Below are 27559 nucleotides of genomic sequence, written 5' to 3'. Positions count from 1 at the left end.
ATTAATGTTTTATTCATTCAGCATCGAAACTTTAATGAATTAATTTACAAATAATAGGTTTTAGAATCACAAGTGTAGGATGCAAAAAACGGTAGCACCTGACAGCACTTGATAGCCCTTAACAGCATAAAAACCACTCAATAATGTCTACAAATGCTTCTAATAAACTCTAATTTAATTAAATAAAAAGAAACTCAAATTTCAAAATAAAGAAATTCAAATTTGTAAATTAATTCATACTAACCTTTAAATATTAAATATACTTAGGTATTTCGTTTCTAACGTACAACCTAATATACTAAAATTATGAATAGGTTATTAATTAACTATAGACATAAATTTTCTGTTTACTTTCTTTTTTATTTCCTAAGTGTGCAATACAATTCAGCCCATTTTCAATCAGATTTGGCAAAATATGGATCGTATTGAACGCCATAAGTATAATAAGTCTAATCATGTAGAAAACATTCAACAATGTTACTCTGTCCTTAAAAACTAATCAGTCATACTTTATATTTTAGCAGTAATCGTGCGAAATAATTTCAACATTGAGTAAAAATTTTGTTGAAATCATTCTTCGAGACTAAACCAACAGACAGAAATAATTCTTTTTCTATCAGGCAAGTTCAATGTCTGCTTTCGAATGGAAGATGGAGAACATTAAGATCTATGTAATCCTTCTTTAACAATCGATATTCAACAAATTCGGTGTACTACTCAGGATGATATTACTGGCGTTCACAGTGTTTATAACAAAGGTTTCAATATCACAATTACAAAAATATGATCATCATTGTTCGTAACGCTTTCTTAAAATTATAAAAACAACCACACAGTTTTCAATCTGCATACTTATAATGCAGTTACATCTCCTCACGCAATCCATTATGTCGTATTCAAAGTTAATCATTCTAGAAGTTAATCGAGTAATATTCATTCAACGCATCACTCCGAGATGTTACAATATCGATTATTTCTCCAGGAGTTATTGCTCATTAAGATTCTCTACTGTTTTAATTTAATCTTTTGTACTCATTCTTACTGTCTCGTTTATCGTTTCTTTCACATCTTCGAACATTGCTTCGAATTGCTTAGAAGAAAGTGGAGTGAAACACTTAATAAAATCAGGACACATTCTACGGTAAATTTTGCTTGTGAGCTTATTCCATTTAACCATCTGTATGTCGTGTTTTTCCGCATTTATAAGATAATGTTCTAGGAACTACAAGTTTTGTTGTTTTAGTAATAATCTCAATTAATTCACACAAAAAATAAACTTAACGCTACAAAACACAAAAACTCATCATATATGTTCTATCTATAGACCATTCAGAGTATCATGTAGCTGCAATGTATGAACATAACCTCAATTATAAAGAGATGCTAAAAATGTGTGTCTATGCTGTCTGGAACAAGGAACTAAACAAACAACAAAGCAAAAAACTAGATAAATGATGGTCTTTCAGCAGCATGATTTTATGAATGCTCATCTAAAATACATACACGAAGTGTACAATTAAAAGCGTATCGACGAATTCTAGCTTTTCTCACATGTTCATTGTTGCGCGAAGATAAACGAGTTTCCCTCTCACGATGTTTCTATACCACTCTTAAACTTTCCCCCGGATACAAGAGTCTCTCTGGGGCTCTTTTCCCTACATTTGTTTGTCTTTTTTTTTTTTAATTAACACGCATGTGTCGCACGCTTAGCCCCATCGCATGCTCGCTTAATCGACTAGTCACGTTTGTAGATGCACCTTATCGTTCTCATTCCGCGTCTAATGCATTACTGTTTTACTTTGAATTCCCCTTCATCGTGCCCATTTGTCGTCCACCACGCAGGTAGACGCAGCATCAGCGAGAACTTCTTTTCTTTCTCACAGCGAACCTAAGGACTCGATTCGATTCGAGTCAATCGCCAGTGTTATCTGATTATGAGGTTTTATCCTCACACTGTGTCTTCTATCATGCCCATCCTGCGACTCGGGCAAATCGATGCGGCAATGTGACCAGCCAATTAAAAGGGAAAGTTCAACGATACGCCTTCGCCCTTTCCGCCCATGCGAATAAGTCCACGCTGGGGATGGCTTCGAAGTCCGTGCAGGATGTCATCTCGTTTCTGTTGAAAGACATGAGAATTATTCTATTTACTGTCTCAAACATATTCGGACACCGATATATTAAATAAACTGGAAAGTAATGTCGTTTCTTTTACATTAAATTCAACCAGATTTTTAATAAATTTCTATTTTTAATCAGTTATGCAATCGCCATCGTTATCAACAGCCTTTTGTCATCTATTGTACAAATTTTCAATGCCAGATCGATAAAAATCAACGAGTTGAGTGATAAATAGGTATTTAAAAACGACGTTTTTTCCAGTCCACTTAATAGTTCACAACTGTGACTATGTGATCGAAGCGAAAGAAGCATTCCAAACTTACCCTGGCTGTGGCCTGAGGAAAACATTGGGCTGCATGTGTGTAATGCCGTTTCCGTTGTCGCAGAATATTCTTGCTAATGTCACGTTCTGTATCTCTTCCATTTGCTCTGTAACAAAATGTTTATTTAAATATATGTACCCTTAATGTCGAAGGTAATCTCAAGTAATGCCTATTTAAGATTGGATTAGTTCTTACTTGGTGTGAAAGGATAAGGCTGAAATACAGAATCGTAGAAGTATCTGTCGGTGCGACGGGTTCGCGCAAATTGTTCAAAAATCAAACAACGGAAAGTTGGTCCCAATAGCCCGTCATCCGCTGGTCTTTCAGCCATTCCGCCAATAATGAGGTCTACATCATTAGGATGGGCGTAAAGCGTACGCAATTTCTTGATCATCTGTTAACAAAATACGTAACATTTTATAGCTCTGATCCTAGATAAGAACATTACTTCATCAAGTATTTCATTTAAGAGATATTTACCTCCTGTGGAATGTAATCTAAGAAGTCGTCAAAATTCTTCGCAGCCGGAAGTCCGCAGAATTTACGGTAGTGATTGTAACCTGGTAAACCATGGTCACGGCCGCGTTGAATGTCCAAACTGATAGCATCTAAACCAAGGTTGTTGTTGTCGTCTTTACTTGCGAACAATCTGCTGGTTACCTAAAACAACATGAATAATTATTAATATAGCTCAAAAATCACTCTTATCTGTTACTGTAAAAACAGTAACGCATACTTACATCTGCGATTATGTGGATGTCCATCTTCTGACAGGTCTGGGTAGCCATGCCACGAAGTAATCCATCAAACACTTCATCCGACTCGATTATACTAGGTTTGAAGAAATTCTCTACTAAAGAAAGCGTGGTATTGACTTGGCGCGTGTTGTCTGTCAAGCTGAAAAACAAAGACATGTGCGTTACAAAAAGAAAGTTAAAAAATAGAGCAATACATTTCGCATTCTTATAACTCACTGTAGCTTTTCTTGCATCATAGAAGTCAAAAAACGCAGAGCAGCCGTTGCGACCTCGTTACTGACTGCTGGATCATCCTCGGAATTATAATTACGACTGTAAGTATCTCCAACGGTGAGCCCAACAGCCCGAGTGAACCTCTTGCCTAACAGTAAGGGCAACCACTCCTTGTAACTGATATGCTGAATTTCAGCAATTACTATTCGCCTAGCTTCTTGGTACAGTTTCTCATCTGACCAGGTGGGATTCAGTTCGCCAAGCTGGTCAGCGATTCGGTTATGCTCGCGATGCCAGACAGTGTGCAACACAGCTAACTGCGGATGTGTGTTTACGCGAGGATCACCTGCAATAAACATTTAGACCAAACGATTAACGTTAAGAGAAGAACCTTAGATGGATAATAGAGAATAAAACCAAAAGCCAGAAGTACAGAATCAGAACATGCTAGTATAGGTAATTACCAGAATTGTAACAGTTATCTGCACACTCAAACGAGATTTCCAAGCCTCCAACAGGCAAAAATTCATGACCATTGTCAGTGTGAACTCGTAATCGTCCTCCTTCGAATATGCGCAGTTCACGAGATTTCGTCAAGGTAGAACCATAGATCATTGAGCCATCCAGAAAGTGACTCGCCTGATTCATCTATCAATCGAAAATTGTGGTTAATTCCTTTCATTATTGCTGAAAATCGTAACCAAATGCTTTATTATAGAGTCCACCGATGTTGATGACCAATGAACATCTTCAATAAAGTATTGTTTTGTCTTTAAGATCATCTTCATTAGTATCACCAAGATACTAGATCACCAAATCTAATAGAAAAAAGTTTGTTACCTGTTCTAATGGTCCAAACGTGCAGTCAGATCTGAGAACAGGCAAAGATCGCACGTAGTTCATGCATCGAACATAATGCTCGCCATAAACAGGATCCTGATCGGATACTGTAATTGGGTAACAGTAAGGATGGACGTGTCGAGGAGACAATGTGTATCCGTCTGGTCGACAGCACGAAATTGGCTTTCCTGATGACACTAAAAACATAAGACAAATTGGTTACTATTATTACCTCGTTGCGTTGCAACTATTAATATGAACAATGGAAATGGATACACATGAGAGATAAGAAGATTTCATAATTATTCTGTTAAAAATATTTTCTCACTGTTGATAACGCTTTTTTCTAGTTTATATTTTAAGTTTTTTTTTTGTTCTACATGACGCCGTTGGCAACACTGCGCTTAAAAAGGATGTATGAGGTCGTGTATAAGATGTACAATGAATAAAGTATTGGGCTGTCTGGAAAGTCCATGCTGATTTTTAGTGGGGTACAGGTCTGAATATATTGAAATGGCTGAAAACAAATAACACGTATACATTCCTCAAAAGATGGAAAGGTTGTAAAACAAAATGGTACATATATAATTCAATAAATATACATCAAAATTCAAATATGCCTTTGAATTTTTTTTAAAAATAGAAATAAACTTTCCAAACAACCCAATAGTAATTGTAATTGTGTGATCAATTAAAAGTAGCTAATTTTTTATTTCAGACTTGGTGAAAATTGACATGTACAAGGTAGCCTAGAATTAAATTGGTAATCCTTCTGTCGTTCACTCGCAATGAAATGTTGACGTCATGAAAGTTTTGAGAAGGACATACACTTCGGATAAGAAATATGCCTTTGAATTTTTCTTAAAAATAGGCATGAATTTTCCGGACAAACCAATATATATAGAATTTAATATCTAAATACATCATATTCTAACAAATACTAACACTTACCCATTTTGCGTACTGGTGTGAAAGAAAGATCATTAGAAATGAACTGTCCCCATTGCACAACCGTCAGCGTTCTTTTGGTATCCCACTGATTTTTCGGAGTCGACAGAGTCACGCTCACAGTCCTGACACCCGGTAGCGGTTGTTTCGCTTGTCCCATGTGCCTCGGCTCTTGAATCCCTGGTCGCCAAAATAAGCATTAGACAATCATACTTGACACAATCCTAGGTCGTCGAATCGGAGTAAATCTGTGCTACGTTTCAAAAAATATCCTTGGAAATATCACAATCAACCGATCATCCGCTCTGCACGATACAAACACGTGCCAGCGATTTTACTTGCTTACTCCTATTCGAATAACGTTTATGTCGGTTATGAGAGGATGATTTGGAATTGTCGCTTTCAATAGCGAACGCTACTTTTACGTTTTTGATGATTTATTGAGCGAGAGAAACTCTAATGGAAATTATCCCGACATATGTTGACTCGATTACTCCGATTTCCACGAGATCCGCTGTATGTTCGTGTGTAAAGATGTCCGTACAGCGCGAGAGCGAGCAACAATTTGCGCGTCTTCAACCGTTAATACGCGAGCCTAACCGCGCCTAATCAGTAACCGACTTCACCTAGCAGATTGGTCCCTGGTTCGACTGGCAAACAGTGGCTCTCGCGCTGCAGAGCACAAGTACAGAATACTTGGTTCTACTTCGACATGACGTTCTGATGCGTTATCGACGAAACGCGTTGAGAACGGAATTCTATTTCTTATTCAACTGATTAGTCATCAAACGTGCAACAATGACGATTGCTTAAACGATCACGTCGAGAACGCTCGCAGAAGGAATCAAGTGACTTATCTAAGTAGCTGATGAAGGTGTCCAAGCGAGAAAATCAAACTGGGAGTGTACTTTACAGCGACCAACGCTTCGGTAGATTATCATTCTGTAATATTAATGAAAACTCGAAATGATTTTGAAAGAGATACTTCTTCCAAGGACACTAGGGTCGCGGACGTCTCCCAGTTTCCATTTTTCTAGCTTAGAGTCTTTTAACGAGACCCGTATACCGCAATTAACAGAAAATATTTGAACTAGTGTTACAATAATAAATATGATACATTATTAGGTATATCCGAATTAGTTTACATACACATTCTACTGCTGGATAGAATCTCCCGACCGGGGCACCCTATTGTAGGCAGTATTATTCACTGCTACACTCAGGCATTTTATGCTCTATGTGCCTTATCGCACAACAACTGTAATGCAAAGCACAGAATATAATTTGTTAAGCCAATCGACGAACGTTTTTCTTTTTTATCATCCATTAGCGCCCAAGGATCGGAGAGTATGGTTCGTTTTTACGTATTTCTATGTATATCTTTTCCTAGCTTTGCTTTAGGCCTGTGTAACGTGTGTGATGTGTTTGCTTCACATGTTTGTGAACGTATATATGTGAGAGCATACGCTTGCGAGGTGTCGATGTGTGCGGATTAGGTGGATTAGTAGGTCGAGGTTGGCAACACAGGGTCGCAACAATTTCGAAGTACCGAATTGATAACTATTATAGAAATACTACTATAGAACTACCATAGAAAGCAATTGTCGTTTTGCCAGGTTGAACCTTTAGAGATCTATCTGAGACGCCCAATGGGTGAAGTCTGACGAAGAACTATATTGATACAGGAGGAGAAAATTGATTCTTGTAGAATAATTGTTACACATCCTTGATAGATGAGAACCTGTCTCGAGACAAGACGTATTGGGCTGTCTGGAAAGTCCATGCCGATTTTTAGTAGACGGTACAGGAATATATCTGAATATATTGGTATGGCTGAAAACAAATAACATGTGTACATTCCTTAAAAGGTGGAAAGGTTGTGGACCAACATGGTACATAAATAATTCAATAAATATACATCAAAATTCAAATATGCCTTTGAATTTTTCTTAAATATAGGCATGAACTTTCTGAAGAAGTATAATTACTACTAGGAGTAGGAGACCTGATCCAGACCTAACCCAATAGTAATTGTATGATCAATTGAAAGTAGCTAATTTCTTATTTCAGACTCGGTGAAAATTGACATGTACAAGGTATCCTAGAATTAAATTGGTAATCCTTCTGTCGTTCACTGAAATGTTGACGTCATGAAAGTTTTGAGAAGGATATAGACTTCGTATAAGAAAAGAAAATAGAACAATATTTGAAGACAAATAGTTTGCGCAAAGCATACAATTTAGAAAAGACCCATTGTTCATTCCCCTACCATTTTAATCTTTCAAACTACTTCTTAAGAAAATGTCTTCTTTGTTCAAAGTACAATGTTCGAATATGCTCTTTATGCTTGGTCTTCCAGAGCTCAGTTGTAATCTTTGGAAAGAATGATTCCGACGTCAGACGACAGATATCTGTTCAATATACATATACAGTCATTCAAATATTACTTTAACCTTTCAAAGTAATTCTTTAGAATTCTTGAACGCTAAGAAATACACGCTTCTACCTTGTACACGTTTCATAGTTACTCGCAAAGTCACAATATCACCTACACTCCAGTAACGTACATCCAGTAACGTACTTTGTGCTCATACACTACACAGTAACAATGAGAAATGAACTACAACAAATCCAGAGAGTATCATCGAAGAAAGTGGAGCCACCAAAAACGAGAAAGATGGATCTAGGCGACAGAGTGGTCCAGGAAGAATACAAAGGAAGGTGACAGGGAAGCGCCAAAACGTTCAGAGGCTGCAAATAATTGTACGATTATTATTCCACACAAATAACGATAGCACGGTTGACGTTAAGCTAGTACAACTCGAATTTCTCTCTTTGGACTGAAAATGCTCGACCCGTGGGAACCAATGATCGCAGGTAAACCGATTGCGAGACGGGTAATTAATGATCAACGAGACCGATGATACGGATCGCGGGAGATCACGGAAACGGGGAACAGAGTGAAATGTCTTTTTCGTCACGTGATAGGGAAGATTCTTACCGTCGAAATATTGGGGGAAGAGAATTCTGTTGTACGCGGTCATCGCACTACCCCAGCTTGGATTTTCAATGTTATTGCAACTGCCGTCGATGGTGCGGTACTTGGCCCTGGCATTGCAGGCTGCGGTCTGAAACGTCAAACAGGCTGAGCCCAACGGTGTACCCTGAAGCGATAACGTTGATATGTAACGAGCGCATTCGTCCTTATCCAGACCAAACCTGTAAAAGATAATAATAATGGAATTAACCGATCGAACAAAATTTACTTCTCTAATTTCACATTTCATTGGCCAAGTGTTTGATACGCAGGTTAAGTGTTTGATACTTTCAGGCTGCCGTTCAGTACAAGGGCATATACTCTTTGTATGAACCTTTTCTAAGTCTCTAGTCTCTAGTTTCTAGTCTCTGCGCAATCAAGCCAATAAAGCAGACAACTAGAACTGATCCCTACCTTCGAATCGAAGGGGTGTATTACCTGCGACAGCTCTGGTGGAGGAGATAAGATGAAGCCTTCATCGCCACAATGGCGTCGAGGCCTCTTTCAAAAGCATCCTCGGAAGGATAAGAATCGAGGAATTGTTTTCCAGCCGGCGTGTGAGCCTTCACTTCAACGCCAGCGTTCGCGATATTCCTTTCGAGGGTGCTCATACGATCGACCAGGCTTTGCGCGAAACTGATCGAGTTGTTCAAGACTGCCTCGTCAATGTGGAGCAAACGCCGATTATGGAAACGACCCGTGTCTACGACGACCTCGTAAGGGTAGTTAGTCATCGGCAAACCTGAAAGGATACCTTTAAAAATGTCAGTAAAAAGGTTTCGGGGGATTCGAAAGGCTCGCGCTGATGCTAGACAACGAAAGAGTTGTTCACGGATACTAATACCATCAGTGGAGCGAGTATTTTAACATAAGTACCGATCATGCGCGAGGTAGATGTGCAGAAAATATATTTCCTGCGCATTTACTATGCGACACTTGTGTTGCGATGGTCTTGTTCAGTATACGGATTAGCAAGGTATGGGAATGTTTCTCGTGAATCAAATTCACCATCGGTGGAGCTATTGTAACACAAGTACCGACCATGCGCGAGGTAGATGCGCAGAAAATATATTTCCTGCGCATTTACTATGCGACACTTGTGTTGCGATGGTCTTTTTTAGTATACGGATTAGTAAGGTATGAGAATGTTTCTTGTGAATCAAATTCACCATCGAGAGTGACGTGTTTCCCTCGGATAAAAAAGGCAGAAATAGCAGTGACCCACTTACCAGTGTAACTGGCGAGGTAGTTCTGCAAGGACACCGGTAACTTGTAAGCGACGATCGTGTGGGAATTCCCGAGGAACCCCATCGTCTGCAGGGAGATCCATAGGACCGCCAAAGTAGCCACGGAACCCGCCATCAGGCTGCCAGCTGCACAGAATCAAATATGGTAATTTAATATAGTAATTTAATGTAGGATTATAAGATATCTGTATTTAAACAATTTCAGGAAGTAATTGTGATTTTTCCGCATTCTCTAAGGGAAGAAGTAAAGAATCAGTTCTTTTCCTCAGCAATCTTAAATTTAACAACGCTGCTATCAGCAATGCCATATCTAATCATTGTTAGACAGGAACATAAATAGAAATTAATTTTTGTTCAATATTTTTAAAATGTGTATATGTTAGTTGGCCTAGTATTAATGAACAAAATTTATACTCCATGTCAACTAAAAATACACATACTAAATTACTATAACCTTAGAACTCCAGAGAATCCAGTTTGGAAAATTTCAGAAACTTTCTGAATTCATTCAACCTATCAAATTATATTTTTAAAATTGCCCAACAATTTTCTTAGTCATTTTTTAATATCTTACAATTTCTTAAAGCAACAACATTCAACAACTTCTAAATACAAATAATATCATCATCAAAGGCTTACGTGATCACCACTAACACAATCAATTTCTAATGGCGACGATATAACGTAGAAAAACAGAAGTTTTTATTTTCTATTAATATCACAGACGAAGCGTTCTCGCAGAGCTCAGATTGAACATAAATAAAGATACTTTTATCAGCGCGTCTACGGTTTCAACAAACATGGCCGTTTGAAGCGCGATTGATGACTGACGTTTATTTTTCTTCGGCGCATTATTTGATATCCAGAACTTCGTCGTTGAATTCTTGTTTACAGTATCTCCTCATTAAATCCCTCCCCTTGCTTACAATCTGCGTCTTAATCAAAATTTGCACGCTTATGTTCACTAATTTACGACTTGTTTATGTTCGCATTAACCTAACACCGACGAGTCGCGCTCGTGACGCATCGAAACGCACTGTTTTCCTGCAGTCAATGTCATTAAATCGCTGGGATGTGCACTATGCAAATACAATTTAAAATTCACGAGCTTCGATCGTTCTCTGCTTCACGAATTAGAATACTTCGTCTTATTGAGTGGCAAATAGATCGCTGCTGTGGATACGTTTCTCATATGTGACGCGCGAACGTGGTGGGGATAATCGCGCGACCCTTATCGACAACACGCTGTATCTTTGGAACGAAGCTCCAAATTGCAAAATGGCACAGAACATTTTGACTTCTCCTAACTCAAAGAATCCATTCTGATAAAGGAAGGCTTTAAAGCATTCGAATTTTGACCACAATTTCTATACAGGGTGTCTCAAAAATGTTGGAGGTCTTTGAAAAGGGTGGTTCGGTAATTTAAAACAACTTAGCCGAATAGTGTAAACATGGCCTGGGATCGGATTACTCGATGAGACAATTTAATGCAATGGTAAAACTTTTCCATTATTAACTTTTTCGTTGTAAAACTTTTACCATCATGTTCCTAACATTTTCCCGATTAAAATGAGACCAAACACGACGTAATTCGCAACATATTTACTTGTACCAACTTATTATATATCATATATCGTAGAACGCTAACAAAAAAACATGCATGGTAAATATCATTCGAATTATATCGTGTTTGGTTTCATTTTAATCGGAAAAATGTCAGGAATATAATGGTAAAAGTCTTGCAACAAAAAAGTAAATAATAAAAAAGTTTCATACCCTGGTGTTTTCGCTCCGTCCTCTTCTTTATTCGCTTTTCTTCTCTACGTTCGGAGCTCGTCGGCAAACGTCAGAGAATATACGAACTCTACCATAAACGCACATGGTCAGTCCCGAGCTTGTGCATTTATGGAGACTTTACTTAGTTTTTTGTTTAGGCAAATGACTTGCAGTAGATATGAAAGGATTTTATATTAGTATTGTACTCTTGTTGAATGGAAAATAGAACGCTGCAGTGGATACGTTTCTGATATATGACGCGCGGACGTGGTAGGGATAATCACGCGACACTTATCGACGACTCGCTGTATCTTTGTAACGAAGCTCCAAATTGGAATATGGCACAGGGTATTTTGACTTCTCCTAACTCAAAGAATCCATTCTGATGAAGGAATGCTTTAAAGCATTCGAATTTTGACCACACTTCCTATACAAAGTGCCCCAAAAATGTTGGAGGTCCTTGAAAGAATTCAGGGAGTGATTTGAAACAACTTTTTCTTTGGCGAAAATGTTCTCCGAGGCTTCGTTACGGAGATATCAACAGAAAACCCCGACCAATGAGAGCGCGAGTATGACGGTGGAGCGCCCGCAGTGGCGTAGACTACGCGCTGTGATTGGTCGGTGGTTTTTTGTTAATAATTCCAAAACGAAGCCTCGGACAACATTTTCGGTAAGGAAAAAGTTGTTTCAAATCACCTCCTGAACCTCTTGGTTCTCTTCGAGGACTTCCAACATCTTTGGGACACCCTGTATAGTTTAAGTAAAGAAACATAAATAGAACTGAAATCATCGTCTGCGGTAGATGAAAACTGAGATTCCCTTTGAATTGCAGATGAGGATTATGAGACGTTCACGAACCAAATACGATTATGGAAAACATACAGACGCGGCATATTCTTTCGTTCTTCCCGTAGCTTATCCCCGATCTTTCCGAACATTCTCCGGAGTTATTTATAGCATGTTATATTTTCGATCTCGCAAAGTATAGCAACACGATTGCCACTGTTACGATGAAGCATTGTGTCTGAAGTTTCACAAAGCGTTACGTCACTTTACCTCGCGTTACTGCTATTACTCATTGTAACCTGCATCCTGCATTTATAGCATGCAAATACCCATAAAGTATTCAATTAGTTCCAGCCTTAATTCGATCGGGTATATCGACTTCTTTTTAGCTGCTTGAAATGTTTAAAGCAGTACAAGTCTGTATTCTAGGCACGTAAGTCTTTAATTGCGTAATTCCCTTGAGATGAAACATGTGACACTTGGCAATTCGTCATTAAAGGTAATCAAAAGCGGTGTCTCGTGTTACTTGGACTTGTCTTGGACGCATGTTTCAAATTTTAACTGTTTAAGGTGATTGCAACATATTAACCCTTTGCGCTCGAGGCATTTTTCTATAGAATCAAATCCAGTCCATTTTTTAACCGACTTCGAAAAGGAGGAGGTTACTCAATTCGACATGTATATTTTTTTTATAATAAATTTCTGTGAAATTAAAAACTGTACTTCGAAGAAAACCATCCACGAACGTTCATGACTCAATGTATTATTATTTTAATTAATAATTAGTTGTATTCTGATGTAAGTGAATTTGAAATTGTGCGTTCACAAAATCACTTTTAAATTACATATGTCACCCTAGAGGCGCAACTCAAGCGCAAAGGGTTAGCTTATTTATTATAAAATGGTACAGCAAGAAGCTAGTGCCAATGAAGAGTTACAAACTACTCTTAAATTATGCATGGCGCCATTTGCTCACGCGGATCGCGTTGCATAATATTATAATCGTTCATGCACGTATTCAGAACTCTTCGAAAATAAACCCTGACCGCCTTAAAGGTTACCGATTCCTGTAAACAAGTCTTCTTTTTATACAATTTTTTCTCTCTGCGCGTGTCACGATATAAACCATCTTCGAAGCATAATCAATAATAGGTGGCTTTTACTCTCAACGGAGCGGTGAAAGTTCACGGACGAATCGACCAGAGATATTCGAATAAAAATTGAGAGAAAAAAAGATGAATATGTTGAAAGGTGTAAACGTTTTATAGATCTGTGAAAAATATAAATTGTCAGAATAATGTAAGCGTAAAGGAATCAGGAGCGAACGTAAAGAAAAGTAAAACTAAATTGCGTAAATTAAAGGCACATGTACTTTATTCGGCGTCCGACACTTGAATGGCGTCGCCAACGGTTCGCGATCGTCAAACGTTTTTCGACGTATGTGCTTGGCGCGCGCATCGGGTTACATTCGTCTCAAGATAGGGTCTATAGATTGTATAATCTACGTGCGTAGCAGAATCCTTACAAAAAAGTGTTTCCACAAAAGGATGTTCTTAAAACCGATTTTGGAGTAAAATGGAAAATGGCACTGTGATTAGGTCCCCATGTAGTATACCATAAAATTTAGGTTCCTTTGTAAGTTTACTCCACTCTAATTTGTTAAGTAATCATATCATAATTCTCGATAATAAATCCTATTACCTATCTTCTATCAAATGTCAAAAACAATCGCAATAAAATTAAATTTTCAAGCACCTTTACATCCACTCGTAAATATATTCTAATCCACAGAGGTTATCACTCTATAAACAAATAATTATCACTACTATTAACTAAGCATTTCGAGTCGACCACAGTGTGCCATAAAAAAGTGAGAATAACAGATTCTCGACGTAGTTTAAAAATGCAAATCGTGTGTACCAAAATAATAACACAGGTGCTGAGGATGAAATCACGACTGCGCACGATATGAAGCGTTCGAGATATTTTTCAGTTGAAGGAAATTCATTTTTTCGTGTAATTTCCTCAACTTCATCTTACTGGAGTAATAAAATGAAGAATCATTTTCTACCAGCTATCTTAATAAATAATTTACGTTGAAATGCTTTTGCCAGTTGAATGACGTATATAATGCTGACAAAGAGCTTGCCCGTTAAAGAACTTTTACCCTGACCTAAATAACTGATAACACGAGTAATCAATATTACTAATAATCTTCTATGGCAAACCAGTATATTTCCTATGAAGTGTTCAATGCTTTTAAAATAAACGAAAAGATGGTATAATTTCTAATCCAATTTACCGTGAAACTTCAAAATGATTTATGTAACTAATTATCTACTTTAATTACTAATTTATAGCACGTAATGCCAGGCGATATTCGTTGTCTATCTTGCTCACTCTCATTGTATCGTATTTACTTTCCTTGTTAGAGACCATGTGCGACTTTGGCCCAGAAACAAGATAAAAAATGAAATTGAAAAAAATAAGTTTCCCAATTTACACGATTTTATTCGCACTTGAAAGTAAGAAAAAAAGTTTCGCGAAACTTTGTATCAGCAAACTATGACCCATATCGAGTAATGACCCACGGTGCCATAACAGCCATAACAGATATTACTCTAATATATCGAAGAAGTTATTAAACAGAATTAAGGAAGATCTGCCATTATTATTTTTAACCTAGCAGTAAATCTGTTAATGAATCTAATGAATTAAAAAGCGTGGAAATTAATAATAAAGGTCTAAACATTTCACAAATTGGATTTAGGCTGTGTCGACCATATGTTTGTAACCCTAAACATTGCCAACAGTATTAATTCTTGATGTTCTAAGGAGAAATCACCAATTCTAGTTCCAACTTGGACACCATTTTTGAACACACTTTTGGTTAGTGACAAAAGTGGTGACTTTCTCCTAGAAAGGCGAAAATTCATCCTACCGGGTGTACATATGGCGATCATAACCTAAATCAACGTACTTAAGTAAACGTTTAAACGTCGACACGTAGAATTGTTACAATTTCTATTATTGCACTATACACACTCCCTTAAGTCAAATGGAATTATTATTTTGTATCTACAAGAACGAAAGAAAAAATAAAAATTCGTTAATAGAATTTCGTTTGGAAAACGTAAACATTTTTTCATTTCCTGCCGCCAACAACAAGTCTAAGTAAATGTAACAACGACGTCCAAAAATATTTGCAGCCTCTACTGTGCCTCTATTGTGCTAATAAAACTGTTTAAGTCCCATAGCAACATACGTATACTTCTCTTGAACTCATCAATACATATATATTTTTGTTTCATATATTTTTCTTAACTAAACCTACTCAAATATGGTTAGCTGCAATTAAAAGCTTGTATAACATTAAAATTACCGGACACATGATCCATAGGCTTCTCCAGTCCGTGCATCGTGTAGGCCCAGCGATTGTTGTCAACCGGCGCAACAAGAAACATTTTTTTATCCCCAAAAGCAAAACGATTGCGTTCGCAGAGAAACCGCGGTCGATTGTTCCAGAATAATTCAAAGTACTTGTTAGCAAAAGGTGTATTTTTTCACGAAATTCGACAAAATTGTGATTTCCTTCTTGTTAACTCGCGACGCGGACAGGTACTCTCAGGTAAACCGCTCGTGCAGGTGCAATTCGTGCCAAACGAGAAAATATATTGTACGCCAGACTAAAAACTGCCTGCAGAGACGAACCAAGAGAGCGTTGTCCAAAGCTGCAGGGACGACTGAACGTAAGCACCGTGCCACGGACTGCTGAACCTGTACTGAACTCTTTGTTATCTCGCTCTTTTTATCTGTTCGTCTCTGTTTTTCGCACGTAGCTCGTTCACGGAGGCTACCCACTCTAACCAGGGCTGTACCAAGCCAGGAACACAGGGGCGTGAGCACCTGGGCGTCATATTATTGCTTTCAACACTTTACCTGAAGAAAGTAGGATGATATATTTTTTTAAATAAATGATTCCATGGGACGACTCTTTAATTTATTTTTAGCTTTATAGTCGGTATCATAGAATTAGTTGGCTACCCACTCTAACCAGGGCTGTACTAACCCAGGAAGAGGAGGACCGTGAGCACCTGGATACCATATTATTACTTTCAACACTTTACCTGAAGTGAATAGGATGATATATTTTTTAAAATAAATGATTCTATGGGACGACTCTTTAGTTCATTTGTAGCTTTATAGTCGGTATCACGGAATCAGTTGGCAATATAATCCAATGTTAAACGGGTGGAAAAATGTATTCCTGATCCTCGGTTATCAAGCATTTATTACTCTACTTGAGAAATATTAGCTAAGTCGGGCTAGGATTTAAGACCAAGAGGATTTATATCTTTTATATCTTGCTCATATACTCTTGTGTGCACTCGGCTTTCACGGATTTTTTTCTCATTCCTTTTCCCACTGTAATTTTCCGTACAATTGCGATAAGCTCGTATTTACTATAGCTTGTCGTTTTTTGCCTCTGTGTGTGCCATACATTCGATCATGTACATGTGTATACAATTATACATATAAGATGGTATCACAGAGCGTTAATGGTGTTAAAAATTAATTACAAAAAGCCGAATATATGTTTTAACCCCTTCACACCCTTGGCCGCATATGTGTACGTTTACTTTTTATAATTATAATTATAAGCTTTCAAATGCCGACCAATTATCTACCCAAAATATTTTTAAAGCTCAATATATACCAGTAATACAATCCTGTAACGTAATCACTTGTTACATCTTTATTTACAAACCTACACAACATTGCAACGCAGAACGAAATGTTTACGACGCGTCCCATTACTATTTTTCTTTTGTTATAATTTTCTACGTAGCTTTAGTACCATATCTCGTTTTATTTATTTTTCTTCGTACGTTATCGGTACCCCTATCTCGCTCATTCGACATTCTCATCACCTATGTTTAATGACGCATCACACATCTACTTTGTTATTTATCTTTCCTCCTTACTCATGTGTCGTGTGTTTCTCTCTCACAGGAATTATCTCCGTATCTATTTTATCTAATCAAACGTATTCCGTCGTTAGCCTCATAATACCTAAGTCACGTCCGACTTCTTCGTCCAAACATTTGCTTCTTTCCTTCTTCCACACACAAGTTCCATGGATCAAGTGTCTCTGTTTCTCCTTCTGTAATAATACAGTCTTCTACCTGTGCTCCAACCGTCTCCTTGGGTAACGTATTTATTAGCCCGAGTTTCGTCCATATTTCTTCCTTTACGTTTAGCAACGAAATGCATATTCGTCTTCGCTGTTGGCGTCGGTGATTCTCTGGGATTTGCGCATTAGTCGCTCGCTCATGGAACCCCACTGTCAGCAGAGGGTCACCTTATTCGGCCGAGGAGAAAAAAAAAGTTCAATCACTCGGTGAGCACGTGCTCACCCAGAGTGTCCTCCCCTCCCTCGAACTCCGCTGCAAGCCTGGTTATATACCAAGTGTGTTCAGGTTATCGCCAGCTCATTCGTCGTCGCATGATTTTCTGTTTACTACGCCGACATTTTGTAAAAGTTTGCGGTTGGAATGACTGATCGGAACGCCGAAAATTCTGGACACTCTCCTCGATGCATTTTAATCCAAGTGGAGGTGTAGGGAAAGATTAGAAAAATATCTTCTTGGAACAATTGGCTTTGTAACATGAATAATATTCTAGTAATATTCTACAACAAATTTCCAACAAAAAATTACTCTTAGACATTTTCTTTGTGTCGCATTATTCTCTGGAATTTTTACTTTTAATATTTTTTCTGCGTTTTCGACTTGACACTCTTTAAACGGTCATAACTACACCAAATTACAATGCAAACTTAAAAGTAAGTATACCATTCAGAAGAGCGTTAAATTTCCCATTTCCCTGATACAAAAACAAAATTTATTATGTAGATTTAACTAGTGAAATTTGACTTTTTCTGTATTCGTTTTTCGGTTTCAAAGACATAGTTGTTTGGTGGGCACTCTTCGGCAAAAACTTCTTCGAAGTCGCAGCTTTTGAATGGTATTGTCAAACAAAATTGTACGGTGGTATTTTAGGGCGAACATGACGTTTAAATGCAGAAAATGTCTAAGAGTAATTGTTTATTTGAAATTTATTGTAGAATATACACACTGCGTATGTCTAAACTTATACGTAGACACCCTGTAGAGTCCGGTATAAGTATACCTGTGAAAACTCCTTTGATTTCCAGCTGTGCCCCATAAAACCCTTATAATCACGGTTCCTGGCTTGAATCACCCTCCCGAACATCCCAGTACTTTTCCACTGCTTTCACTAGCATTTCTGGCGTCGCAACACTCAGGTATAAGAACATGAAACGAGAAAACTTTAATATTTCACCATAAAAATATTGTGGGAAATTTTCTTAGATTTTGCTTTCTTACATTCGGGTGAGAATGTGTTCTCTCGAACTGAAGAAACATAAACAGTGGTTGGGAGCGATTCCTGATCACGTATCCTTAACGCAAATTTGATTATAGAGATATTACTATGCTAAGAATTGAATTTTAGAAAATTTTGAATTCATCTTATTCTTGAAAAATATTATATTCTTGAATATACTGCTTTGAAGTCAACTCGAAGCTTACATTTGCTATCAGATTCATCTTCATTGTTTCTTTTGAAACAGACAAAAATTTACGTCAATATTAAACCAAAAGTCCATTAGCAACTACTTCCAGGTTACAGTATTAAAAATAACATAACATGTACACGTACGTGTCAGTATTGGCAGAAGCAAAAAAAGCAGGAAATAATAATTACAAGCCTGAAGCGTGAAGCAATTATAAATCTACATTAGCTACGCTTGATGGTTCTTACAAAGTTAATAGTGCGAAAAAAAAGAAGTTTACAGTGATGTAACAGAATTTCATATACATATATATTTATCGAACAAAATATTCCAAGGCACGTCGAAAAATCCTGTTACTTGAATCTTCTAATTCCAATGTTACATAATAATTGTAAGCATAGAAATTAACACTTCAGCTTTACTCACTTTATTTACGAGAACGTTATGTACTGTTTTTATTAAGACTTTGTAAGTCAACTTTGTTTACATCTTGAGGTACACGTGTAAAATTTGTCTAATTAGTAGAAACTATATTTAGTGTAATAGTATTTGAATATAATAATCAGCAAAAATTAATTGAAATTTTTTTTATCACTTTAATCGTTCATTAAATTATCACGCACTATACAGAAGAAACAAGCTGCGAGATAACGCAAGAGGGTCCAACGCTCAATTAAAAAAAATCTCCTATCATGTGAATAATTAATTAAAATGTCATCTATATATAGTTTATTTCACGTGGTAATTTTTTGGGCTTAGTCATCGTTTGATAATATTTTTATATTTATAATGATGTTGGCCAATCCGTGAAAACAGTGACGCACGTTTACGTTTTCACAAAATAATAAAAGTGATATATCTATTTTTTAACCACTTATCTGCTGGCTACTGACGTCATTTTAAATAAACAAAATTATCGATAATAAAGTAATATTTATTTGAGATTAAAAAACTGCAATCGACCCCTATTTTTCTAAATAAATTATGTGTTATAATTTAGTTCGTTAATTAATTTTCTCTGAATAAATTATATCTCATAATTTAGTTCGTTAATCAATTTTCTCTCAATAAAGTTTGAATATATAAACTCTCGTTTATAGATACTCAATCCATATTGCTAATATAATATACCATAACTAAAGTTTACAGCAAAATGCAAAGCTACGTCGCTACAACTGCAAATTCAGATTGGTCTAACGCCTACACCTATGGGTAGGGGCGAGTCTATTATAAGTCTCATAAAGTTACAGCTGCGTCTCCTACGTAGAAATCTATTCACGATACCTCCTTACTTCTTTTATTTTTAATTTAACCACCATTAGAATACTATTCAGAATAATATCATTTAAAACATAATAGCCCTCAGACTAATCAACTTCAGACGTCGATTAGTCTACACAAGCCAATGCATGTCAATGCCATCTGTCTCTTACCTAAGTATGGCTTTTTGAAGTGTTCAACTCGCAGATTCTTATACAAGAAGGTGATGACGTCCATCGTCATTTTGTCGCCCGGAAATCCAATGATCAGGCCGCTGTCCCACGCCAATGGGCCAAAATTTGAAGAAAATCAACAAAGAACCAGAGAACCGTCTCTCGCGGAATCGATAACGCGAATCCGACGCGTACCGAAAATTCTCGAACACTCTTTACCCGGCTTCGTTATCCGACGATTGATTCGAAACGGCAGGATACAATTTTAATTCAAAAAAATGGCTCGCGAAGAACGAGGCTTCGTTTTTGGCAAAATGGACAACGAGCACGCAGGTTTGACTGGATTGGACGTACTTTCTGAACTATCGTATCGATCACCCGAATTCGGCTCTCCCTGTGAAAACCCTGTCCCCTCCAGTTCCTCCAGAATATTCTTAAAGACGCGCCTGCGCAGACCTTTGAACTGTGGTGGCGCCCATGCGTGCTATCAACGGTACAAATAATATTTTGGGGGCTGTTGACGATCGATTCTAGGGCCGAGGATTATTATTTATGTACATTTTTACCTCGAGGACACATTTATTTAATTATTATCATAAGTTCATATTCACTCATTAAGTCTTAGAATAGAAATAATTTTTTACGTGTATTCAAATTTATTCAAATAACGTGTAATTGTTTAAATATAGTAGTTCAGAAAAGATTGATTAATTTATGGGAATATCTGATTTTAATTTGTACTCTATTGAAAGCAGTATAAAGCTATCACTACTCCCACTTATGGCACACAATTCACCTAATGGAAATATTCAAGTTCTAGTTCAATGGGTTGAAGCGTATTTTGCAATAGCGTTGAGAAATTTGTTTACCGGCTAGAGAAGTTTTTCCTGACCTAACTGCTGCGATTTCGCAATAGAATTGCAAAACTCTTTTTTGTAAGAACTATCTAATAGGAATCTATATATCTTCAAATATTATAATATGAACTTTACTTTCAATACTTTTATATATTATTGCAAACTGTGTGTGTATTTTGTACTTTCTTGCACATTCAAATTTCTCACAAATGCATAAAAGTCCGCAGTCTACTTTACGTTATTCTTCTAACAGATGATACAGTAAAAAAGGCTGAATCAATTCAGCACAATAAACGCTATAAATACTTCTGGTTAATATACGCGCATATTTTTGCTAAGCTCCGTGCAACGTGAGGAGTACCTGCACGGAAAATAAATATTATCGTTGTAGCTGTCTCTGTTCTGTCTGTTGCGTCTTGTGAAACCGTCGAACAGCGAAATTCGATTGGAGGGGAAGGAATGGCAAAACCACTGCGACCACTCATCCTTGCAGAGTGGTAGGGAACGAGGCACAGGAAGATTGTTGGAATGCTTATCCAACACGCGGCTATCACGTGCTCGCTCGACCGGCCGGCATTTTACCGTTTCTTGAGTCTACTCAGAACAGTTTTGCCATTGGACGCAAGATTTTTCAAACCTTGGCCCAGTAAAATCAAAATGGATCTCAATTCTCACAAGAAAAGTACCAAACATGTTTTGATTCATTAATAGTCGAGGTTAATGTGTCTATTAGAATATTCATTAGACAATTTCATGAGTAGTAAAGGGCCTGATTTGTTTTTTGTTTAAATTAATATTTGGTTGACTAAATGAAGAGTTTAAGCTTTGACACAAATTGCTTGAAAAAAGAGTGGCTTTTTATATGATATGTAATATTGGAGAAATGTTGTTGTGATAAATCTGTAATATTGCGTGCCATATGGTATGCAGGTGTAATAGAAGAATGCGTTTCCGTTTACAGTTCTCTCAGATGGTAGAGAAACGACCCTGGAGCACGAGTCATGAAATTGTAATGAAATTGTTATTACAGCCTCAACGTGTAACGAGGACGTAAGATCTTTTGCACAACAAAAGCGTGGTAAGAAACTTGAAATATCGTTTCATTACCGCGTTCTCATGTTCTCTTATTTGTATCACGTGACGCCAATCAATTGCAATTAAATTATTATCACAATGTCTAAAACAAATTTTGGAGTTGAAAAATTGCCTCATAAAAATATAAAAATTTGTTCTAATTTGATACATGCACGATGTCACGTTTCTGTTATCAGTGGGAGATGTTTTTTATGTTTGGATGTCCATGTATAAAATTATCTAAAGATTAGAATTACAGAAATAAAAATATTTGCAGTACACCTGTACTCTAGAATTATGCTCAGGCAATAACTCAACGTGTGAACCTTCATCAGCCGTTCTGCTTTATTTTGAAACGCACTATTTTTAGTAACCAGGACAGTTTAAATTCTACTATTACTACTACGGTTTATTTTTGCAACACAATAGCCAAGATTTTGTGAAAATAGCGTCAATATATATTTCCATTTCATTCACTACAATTATACAAATATCGAATGAAACGTAATGCGACCTTATTCTCTCGAAAATTATCCTAATTGCATGATAGGGTCGGTAAGCGCGACAAAGTCGCCATCTATCAATCGATGTGTGAAACTGATACACAATTGTGCTCGTTCGGTAATGTCAAACGCGACATTTTCGGCGGGAATATTTGATTCGAAAAATGTGAAAGAGCAAACCTGCTTTCAATGGAGTAAAATTGAGACTTTTTATATTATTTGATTAATAACAATAAAGTACAATTATATAACATAAAACTGCACATTTCATACTAAAATAAATTCGAGTAAAACGAAAACTGATATAAAATTTGATACACCTTTGCATCGCGCAAGAGAAATATTTGTATTTATCGAAGATAAAACTTTCATTCATAATAAAAATCGCAGTATAATATCTCCGTTATCAACAATTGCTACAACGTCTTCTAAAAATAACCACCGAAACTAGGTCACCTACTACTGCAAAGTCGCATTCTCAATGTCAGGTTAGGATTACGTGATGTACACTGTTACACATCCAAATTGCAGCGTAGGGATGGGCCGCAGTGACTCTGATCGAGAAACCATAATTTCTAACAGAACGATTGCAAAAAATAATTCAAAAGTTTATTCCAAGCATGATGCACAACTGCGCTATATTAATAAATTTAAATACATCTATATAAATGTTTATAATGTTAAGAGAGTTGAGAATTGGTTAAAAAATTGGTATAAAATTTGTGTAATATGATGGAGTTAGGAAAGCATTAATTGCAAGAACAGATGATTATTATTACAATTTGTCACACGCGGATGAAGATTTGTCCAGACCGGAAGAAGATGCCAAACCCTGACCTACACAACTTCATTTTCTTCGACTAAAAAACCTGAGACACCGATTATCCAAAACAAAAATATTTGTGCATTTATAGAAACTTTAAATGTCCACGAAATTATACCTTATGACTCACAACGATTGCAAAAAATAATTCATGTTCGCTCAACTATAAAATGCACATGTGATGCAATAATATAAAAAACAAAAACAAAAAATACTGAAAGTTTATATTATAAATGGAGTTTATATTATACTTGGATTTTTCATAAAGATCCGCAGTTATCAATTTCTCTTTCACATTTTTCGAGACTGATATATTGAGAACAGCCATGGAATTGCTGAGCAAAGAGGATTCATTCAGCATAAAATTAAAGCGGCAGTGGATCAAGATGGAGGGTACTCACGGTTGCGTGGTCGTTTAGATGAGGATGGTAGGCGAATGAGTTGTACTGGGTACTGATTTTAGACACCTTGGCCAGCTTATATTAGACTGCTTCGTAGTCGTGCCACTTCGACTGCGCTTCTGGCTGATCCGCGCTTTTTAGCTGCAACTATATACGAAGACGGTCTCTATCGGTCACCAAGTGATTCTAGATAGCGGGGCCCTGTCCAACGCTCTCACTGATGACTCGATCATCTTCTCGTCTCTCTCTTCGAACGGACGAGGTCGTTCCGGGTCGATCTTCACCCCGGATAAAACGTCCGTCTCATTAGGGAAATCGTGCCGTTCGCGGTGCCATTGATATTCCTTGCTGCTGGACGCTTTTGTGTCGTTCCTTTGACTCTGAATTTGGCGCACCACTGTTTGGGATTGTTAGAGGGGTAGCGAACCACGATGGACTTAAACTTAGGGCGGTGGACGTCTATCTTGTGGCTCGTTTCGTCTCATAATTTCATTAATAAATCGAGGTCCAGTAAGGTCTCTATTAATGCACAAATTTCTCCACGATAAATGCACAGAAACCAGAGCCAACACTGGGGAGTATACCTTTTGAGGGGTCCAGGAGTTCGATAGGCGAGCAGTGTAACATGATCCGGAACGGGTCCTGAGGTGCAGTAAGGTCTTGATGAATGCACAAATTTCTCTACGATAAATGCACAAAAACCAGCCCCACCACTGAAGGATATACTTTTTGAAGTGTCCAGGAGTTCGATAGCCAAGCAGTGTAAACATTGCCTGGAATCGGATTACTCCGTGTGACAATTTAATGCAACGGTGAAACTTTTTTATTATTAACTTTTTCGTTGTAAACCTTTTACGCATCATGTTCCTGACATTTTTCTGATTAAAATGAGACCAAACACGGCATAATTCGCAACATATATACTTGTAACGACTTACTATGTATCATATATCGTAGAACATTAACAAAAAACGATGCATGGTAAATATCATTCGAATTATATCGTGTTTGGTCTCATTTTAATCGGAAAAATGTCAGGAATATAATGGTAAGAGTCTTGCAATATCCTTTTCTACGTTCGGAGCTCGTCGGCAAACGTCAGAGAATATACGAACTCTACCATAAACGCACAAGGTCAGTTCCGAGCTTGTGCATTTATGGAGACTTTACTGGCTGCGGTTATGGAGTTCGTGTGTACCATTGATTAAAGCAATAAGCCTCAGTTTTTTGTTTAGACAAATGACTTGCAGTAAATATAAAAGGATTTTATTAGTATTGTATTAGATTTTATTAGTATTAGATTGTACTTGAGATTGTACTTAGATTGTACTTGGGTAGATACACAACAAAGGGAAGGATTTTACTAGTATTTATTGTACTTGGTCCATTGTTTAAGTTCGTTTAACATGTTCACGCCGGCGTGTACCACCGGTGGGTCGCGCTTGACTCTTTCATCGGATGGCGTGTACCACCAGTGGCTCACGCTTGACTCTCTCATCAGACGGCGTGTACCACCGCCCGCCCCATGGCGAAAAACACAAACAGCATCGTCGGCGTGAATGTGAACAATTGTTCCCTTCTCCTTTGATAAAAAATATTTCTTCTTGGCAATATATAGGTAATTTCTATATCTCAAAGACTATTTAACGATCGTTGACTAGAACGTTTGTGATTCGTTTGTCGTCTTCCACCAGAGGATGATTATTGTCTCCATAAAAGCTCGGCTCCTTCACAGCCCATTAATCCTGTTATCTGCTGATGACGGAGAGCACTTCTGCTTTTATTTTTCTGGAACCGTTACTGTTTACAAACATCTTGTTATCCTGCGGTATCGACGTAAAAATTGTACGAATCAAAATACAAACAATCTATAAGTACACATTTTAAGAAATATAGTTTCTATAAGTAATCTTCTGGATAATTACTGACGACAGTGTATGGAGATAAAATTTCATACTTTAGACTTGGAGAATTCAATTGATAATTTAATTCCTGTTTGAATAATATCTCCTTTCTCGAAAATTTGCTACCTGTTTATTGTTTTGCCACTAGACGGACAAACAATTCTGCGAACTCCCAGTAAGAGGAACTATGAAAATTTGCATTCATAAAATCAATACTTGAACATTTATGGACGTCACCACGTGAGTTGGGGAATCCAACTCGTTACCCGGAATGTTGTTTTGATAGATTCACCATTGAGTTTTCATTATTCAAAGTTTATCTATCAAAATAACGAGCAATTTTCTTTTTTCGTTGCAGTAAATAACATTCAACGCAATGTTTACTTTCTCTTAATTGTGGTACGTTTTGTGCACAATAATTTGTAAACAAAAATATTTGTAGAAAGTGTAGGCACGTGTCCTAGCCTACGGAAGCTTAGTTACGACTTATTTGACTGGTTGAACAAGTTGACACCGAAAAAACTCATCCGATAAAAAGCTGGCATTTCGAATAATTCTTTGCTCTTAACGGACTTCGCTCCAAAACAGTATAAACAAACAAACACACACGTGCGATGGAACTCGTTCGTTATTAATACCATTTGTTTACGAACTTTTTCATTTATCGCGTAAATTATTATTCGAGCGTATCGAGTCGATCTGATTGGAATTAGTCATTTGCATAATGACTCTCGCCAACTATTCGTCTTGCCAATGTTTTATCTACTGCGTCTGGCAGTATTTTTAGTAAGCATTAAATAAAAATACATCGCATGTATTGTATCACAAGTTGACGATCGAACAGGTGTATTGATTATGTTTGCATCGCGCATCATTTTTAAGAAAAATAAGAAGAACAATATCGTGACACAACGAAGAAACATTATGAATTTCTGGATATTGGTGAAAGAAATTTCAATTTATAAAATATTTTATTATTTTGTTATCATTCCCTGTCTTATGATTGCGTTTCGTGTAAATATAGATGACCTTGAATCTACCATTTAGAAGGTATAATTATAGAGAAATATAGTGAAGACATAACATCTACTACAATAGAAATAAAACAATGGTGCATGTTTACTTCTGTTTACGGCAGAACCTCCTCAGTCTAATCTTCAATTCACGACTGGCACAACAACAAAGACGGATACCATCGTTGCGCAGTGCAACGAAATATCATGCGCAACGTGACGTCGTTGTCACATGCGACACCCGATTGGAAATTAATCAAATAACGACCGAGATTTATTTACGTTACATAGCTATATGGAAAGCAATACGCCCATTTTCGTTGTGTATGTATAGGACACAGAGAAACATGAGTTCGATCTTACCAATTTAGCGGTTCCGATTACTCGAGGGTACGCATCTTGCTGACGTAGTATCGCGAGGTCGCGAAAGAAAGCACTCTGGCATTGGCGTAGCTACTGTATAAGTATTTCAGTTAGACACGTTATTCGAACAAGTTTTTATTTTATTCGACTACAATTTTGAATAAATATGTTCCTAGTCGATTCCGGCTCGAATGATAATCGAATAAAATTTACGTGTAATACGAAATTGGAACAAAGTAACGAATAAATTTTTATTCGAAGACATTCTCACTCGAATAAATTTTTATTCGAGGAAATTCATTAGTGAAGGTAGTCAAAATCAATTTGAAAGAGTTAGAATAAAATTTGGAATACATATTATAATACGAAGTTGCAGCAGAGTAACGAATAAATGTTTATTCGAAGAAATTCTCACTCGAATAAATTTTTATTCGAGGAAATTGATTAGTGCAAGTAGTAAAAATCAATATGAGATAGAATAAAATTTGGAGGGAATAAATTAACGAGTGAAAGTCATAAAAATTGACGTGAAATAGTTGAC

General features: G+C 37.0%; 1 protein-coding gene across 5 annotated transcripts; it reads right to left on the bottom strand.

The window, feature by feature from the left end:
* Positions 1-339: 339 nt before the first annotated feature.
* On the bottom strand, positions 340-23895 carry LOC128892941 (peroxidase-like). 5 transcript variants are annotated; one of them, XM_054153614.1, is made up of 13 exons: positions 23739-23895; positions 9470-9613; positions 8679-8994; positions 8205-8422; positions 5207-5383; positions 4256-4452; positions 3880-4063; positions 3419-3761; positions 3185-3341; positions 2925-3104; positions 2640-2838; positions 2445-2550; positions 340-2119 (listed from the first exon to the last, which is right to left on the bottom strand). In XM_054153614.1, the coding sequence occupies exons 2-13, from the start codon at positions 9600-9602 to the stop codon at positions 2032-2034; spliced, it is 2298 nt and encodes a 765-aa protein (XP_054009589.1). In that variant the 5' UTR covers positions 9603-9613; positions 23739-23895; the 3' UTR covers positions 340-2031. The 5 variants fall into 5 exon arrangements, with proteins under 5 accessions (XP_054009589.1, XP_054009587.1, XP_054009586.1 ...); XM_054153612.1 differs by lacking the exon at positions 23739-23895 and adding an exon at positions 20081-20305; XM_054153611.1 differs by lacking the exon at positions 23739-23895 and adding an exon at positions 15432-15855.
* Positions 23896-27559: the final 3664 nt, after the last annotated feature.

This window comes from Hylaeus anthracinus, unplaced genomic scaffold (genome assembly GCF_026225885.1).
Source record: "Hylaeus anthracinus isolate JK02 unplaced genomic scaffold, UHH_iyHylAnth1.0_haploid 2, whole genome shotgun sequence".
Classification (NCBI taxonomy): Eukaryota; Metazoa; Arthropoda; class Insecta; order Hymenoptera; family Colletidae; genus Hylaeus; species Hylaeus anthracinus.
This window is presented reverse-complemented; position numbering and strand designations above follow the sequence as displayed.

Bases quoted from the DNA above. Each gene is read 5' to 3' on its own strand.
- LOC128892941 (XM_054153611.1), bottom strand. From the start codon at position 15,513: ATGTTTCTTGTTGCGCCGGTTGACAACAATCGCTGGGCCTACACGATG. The intron at 5,384-8,204 runs GTAAGAATCTTC...TTTGGCGACCAG, and splicing joins CTTCCCCCAATATTTCGACG to GGATTCAAGAGCCGAGGCAC. The intron at 3,762-3,879 runs GTAATTACCTAT...TGTTTATTGCAG, and splicing joins AGATAACTGTTACAATTCTG to GTGATCCTCGCGTAAACACA.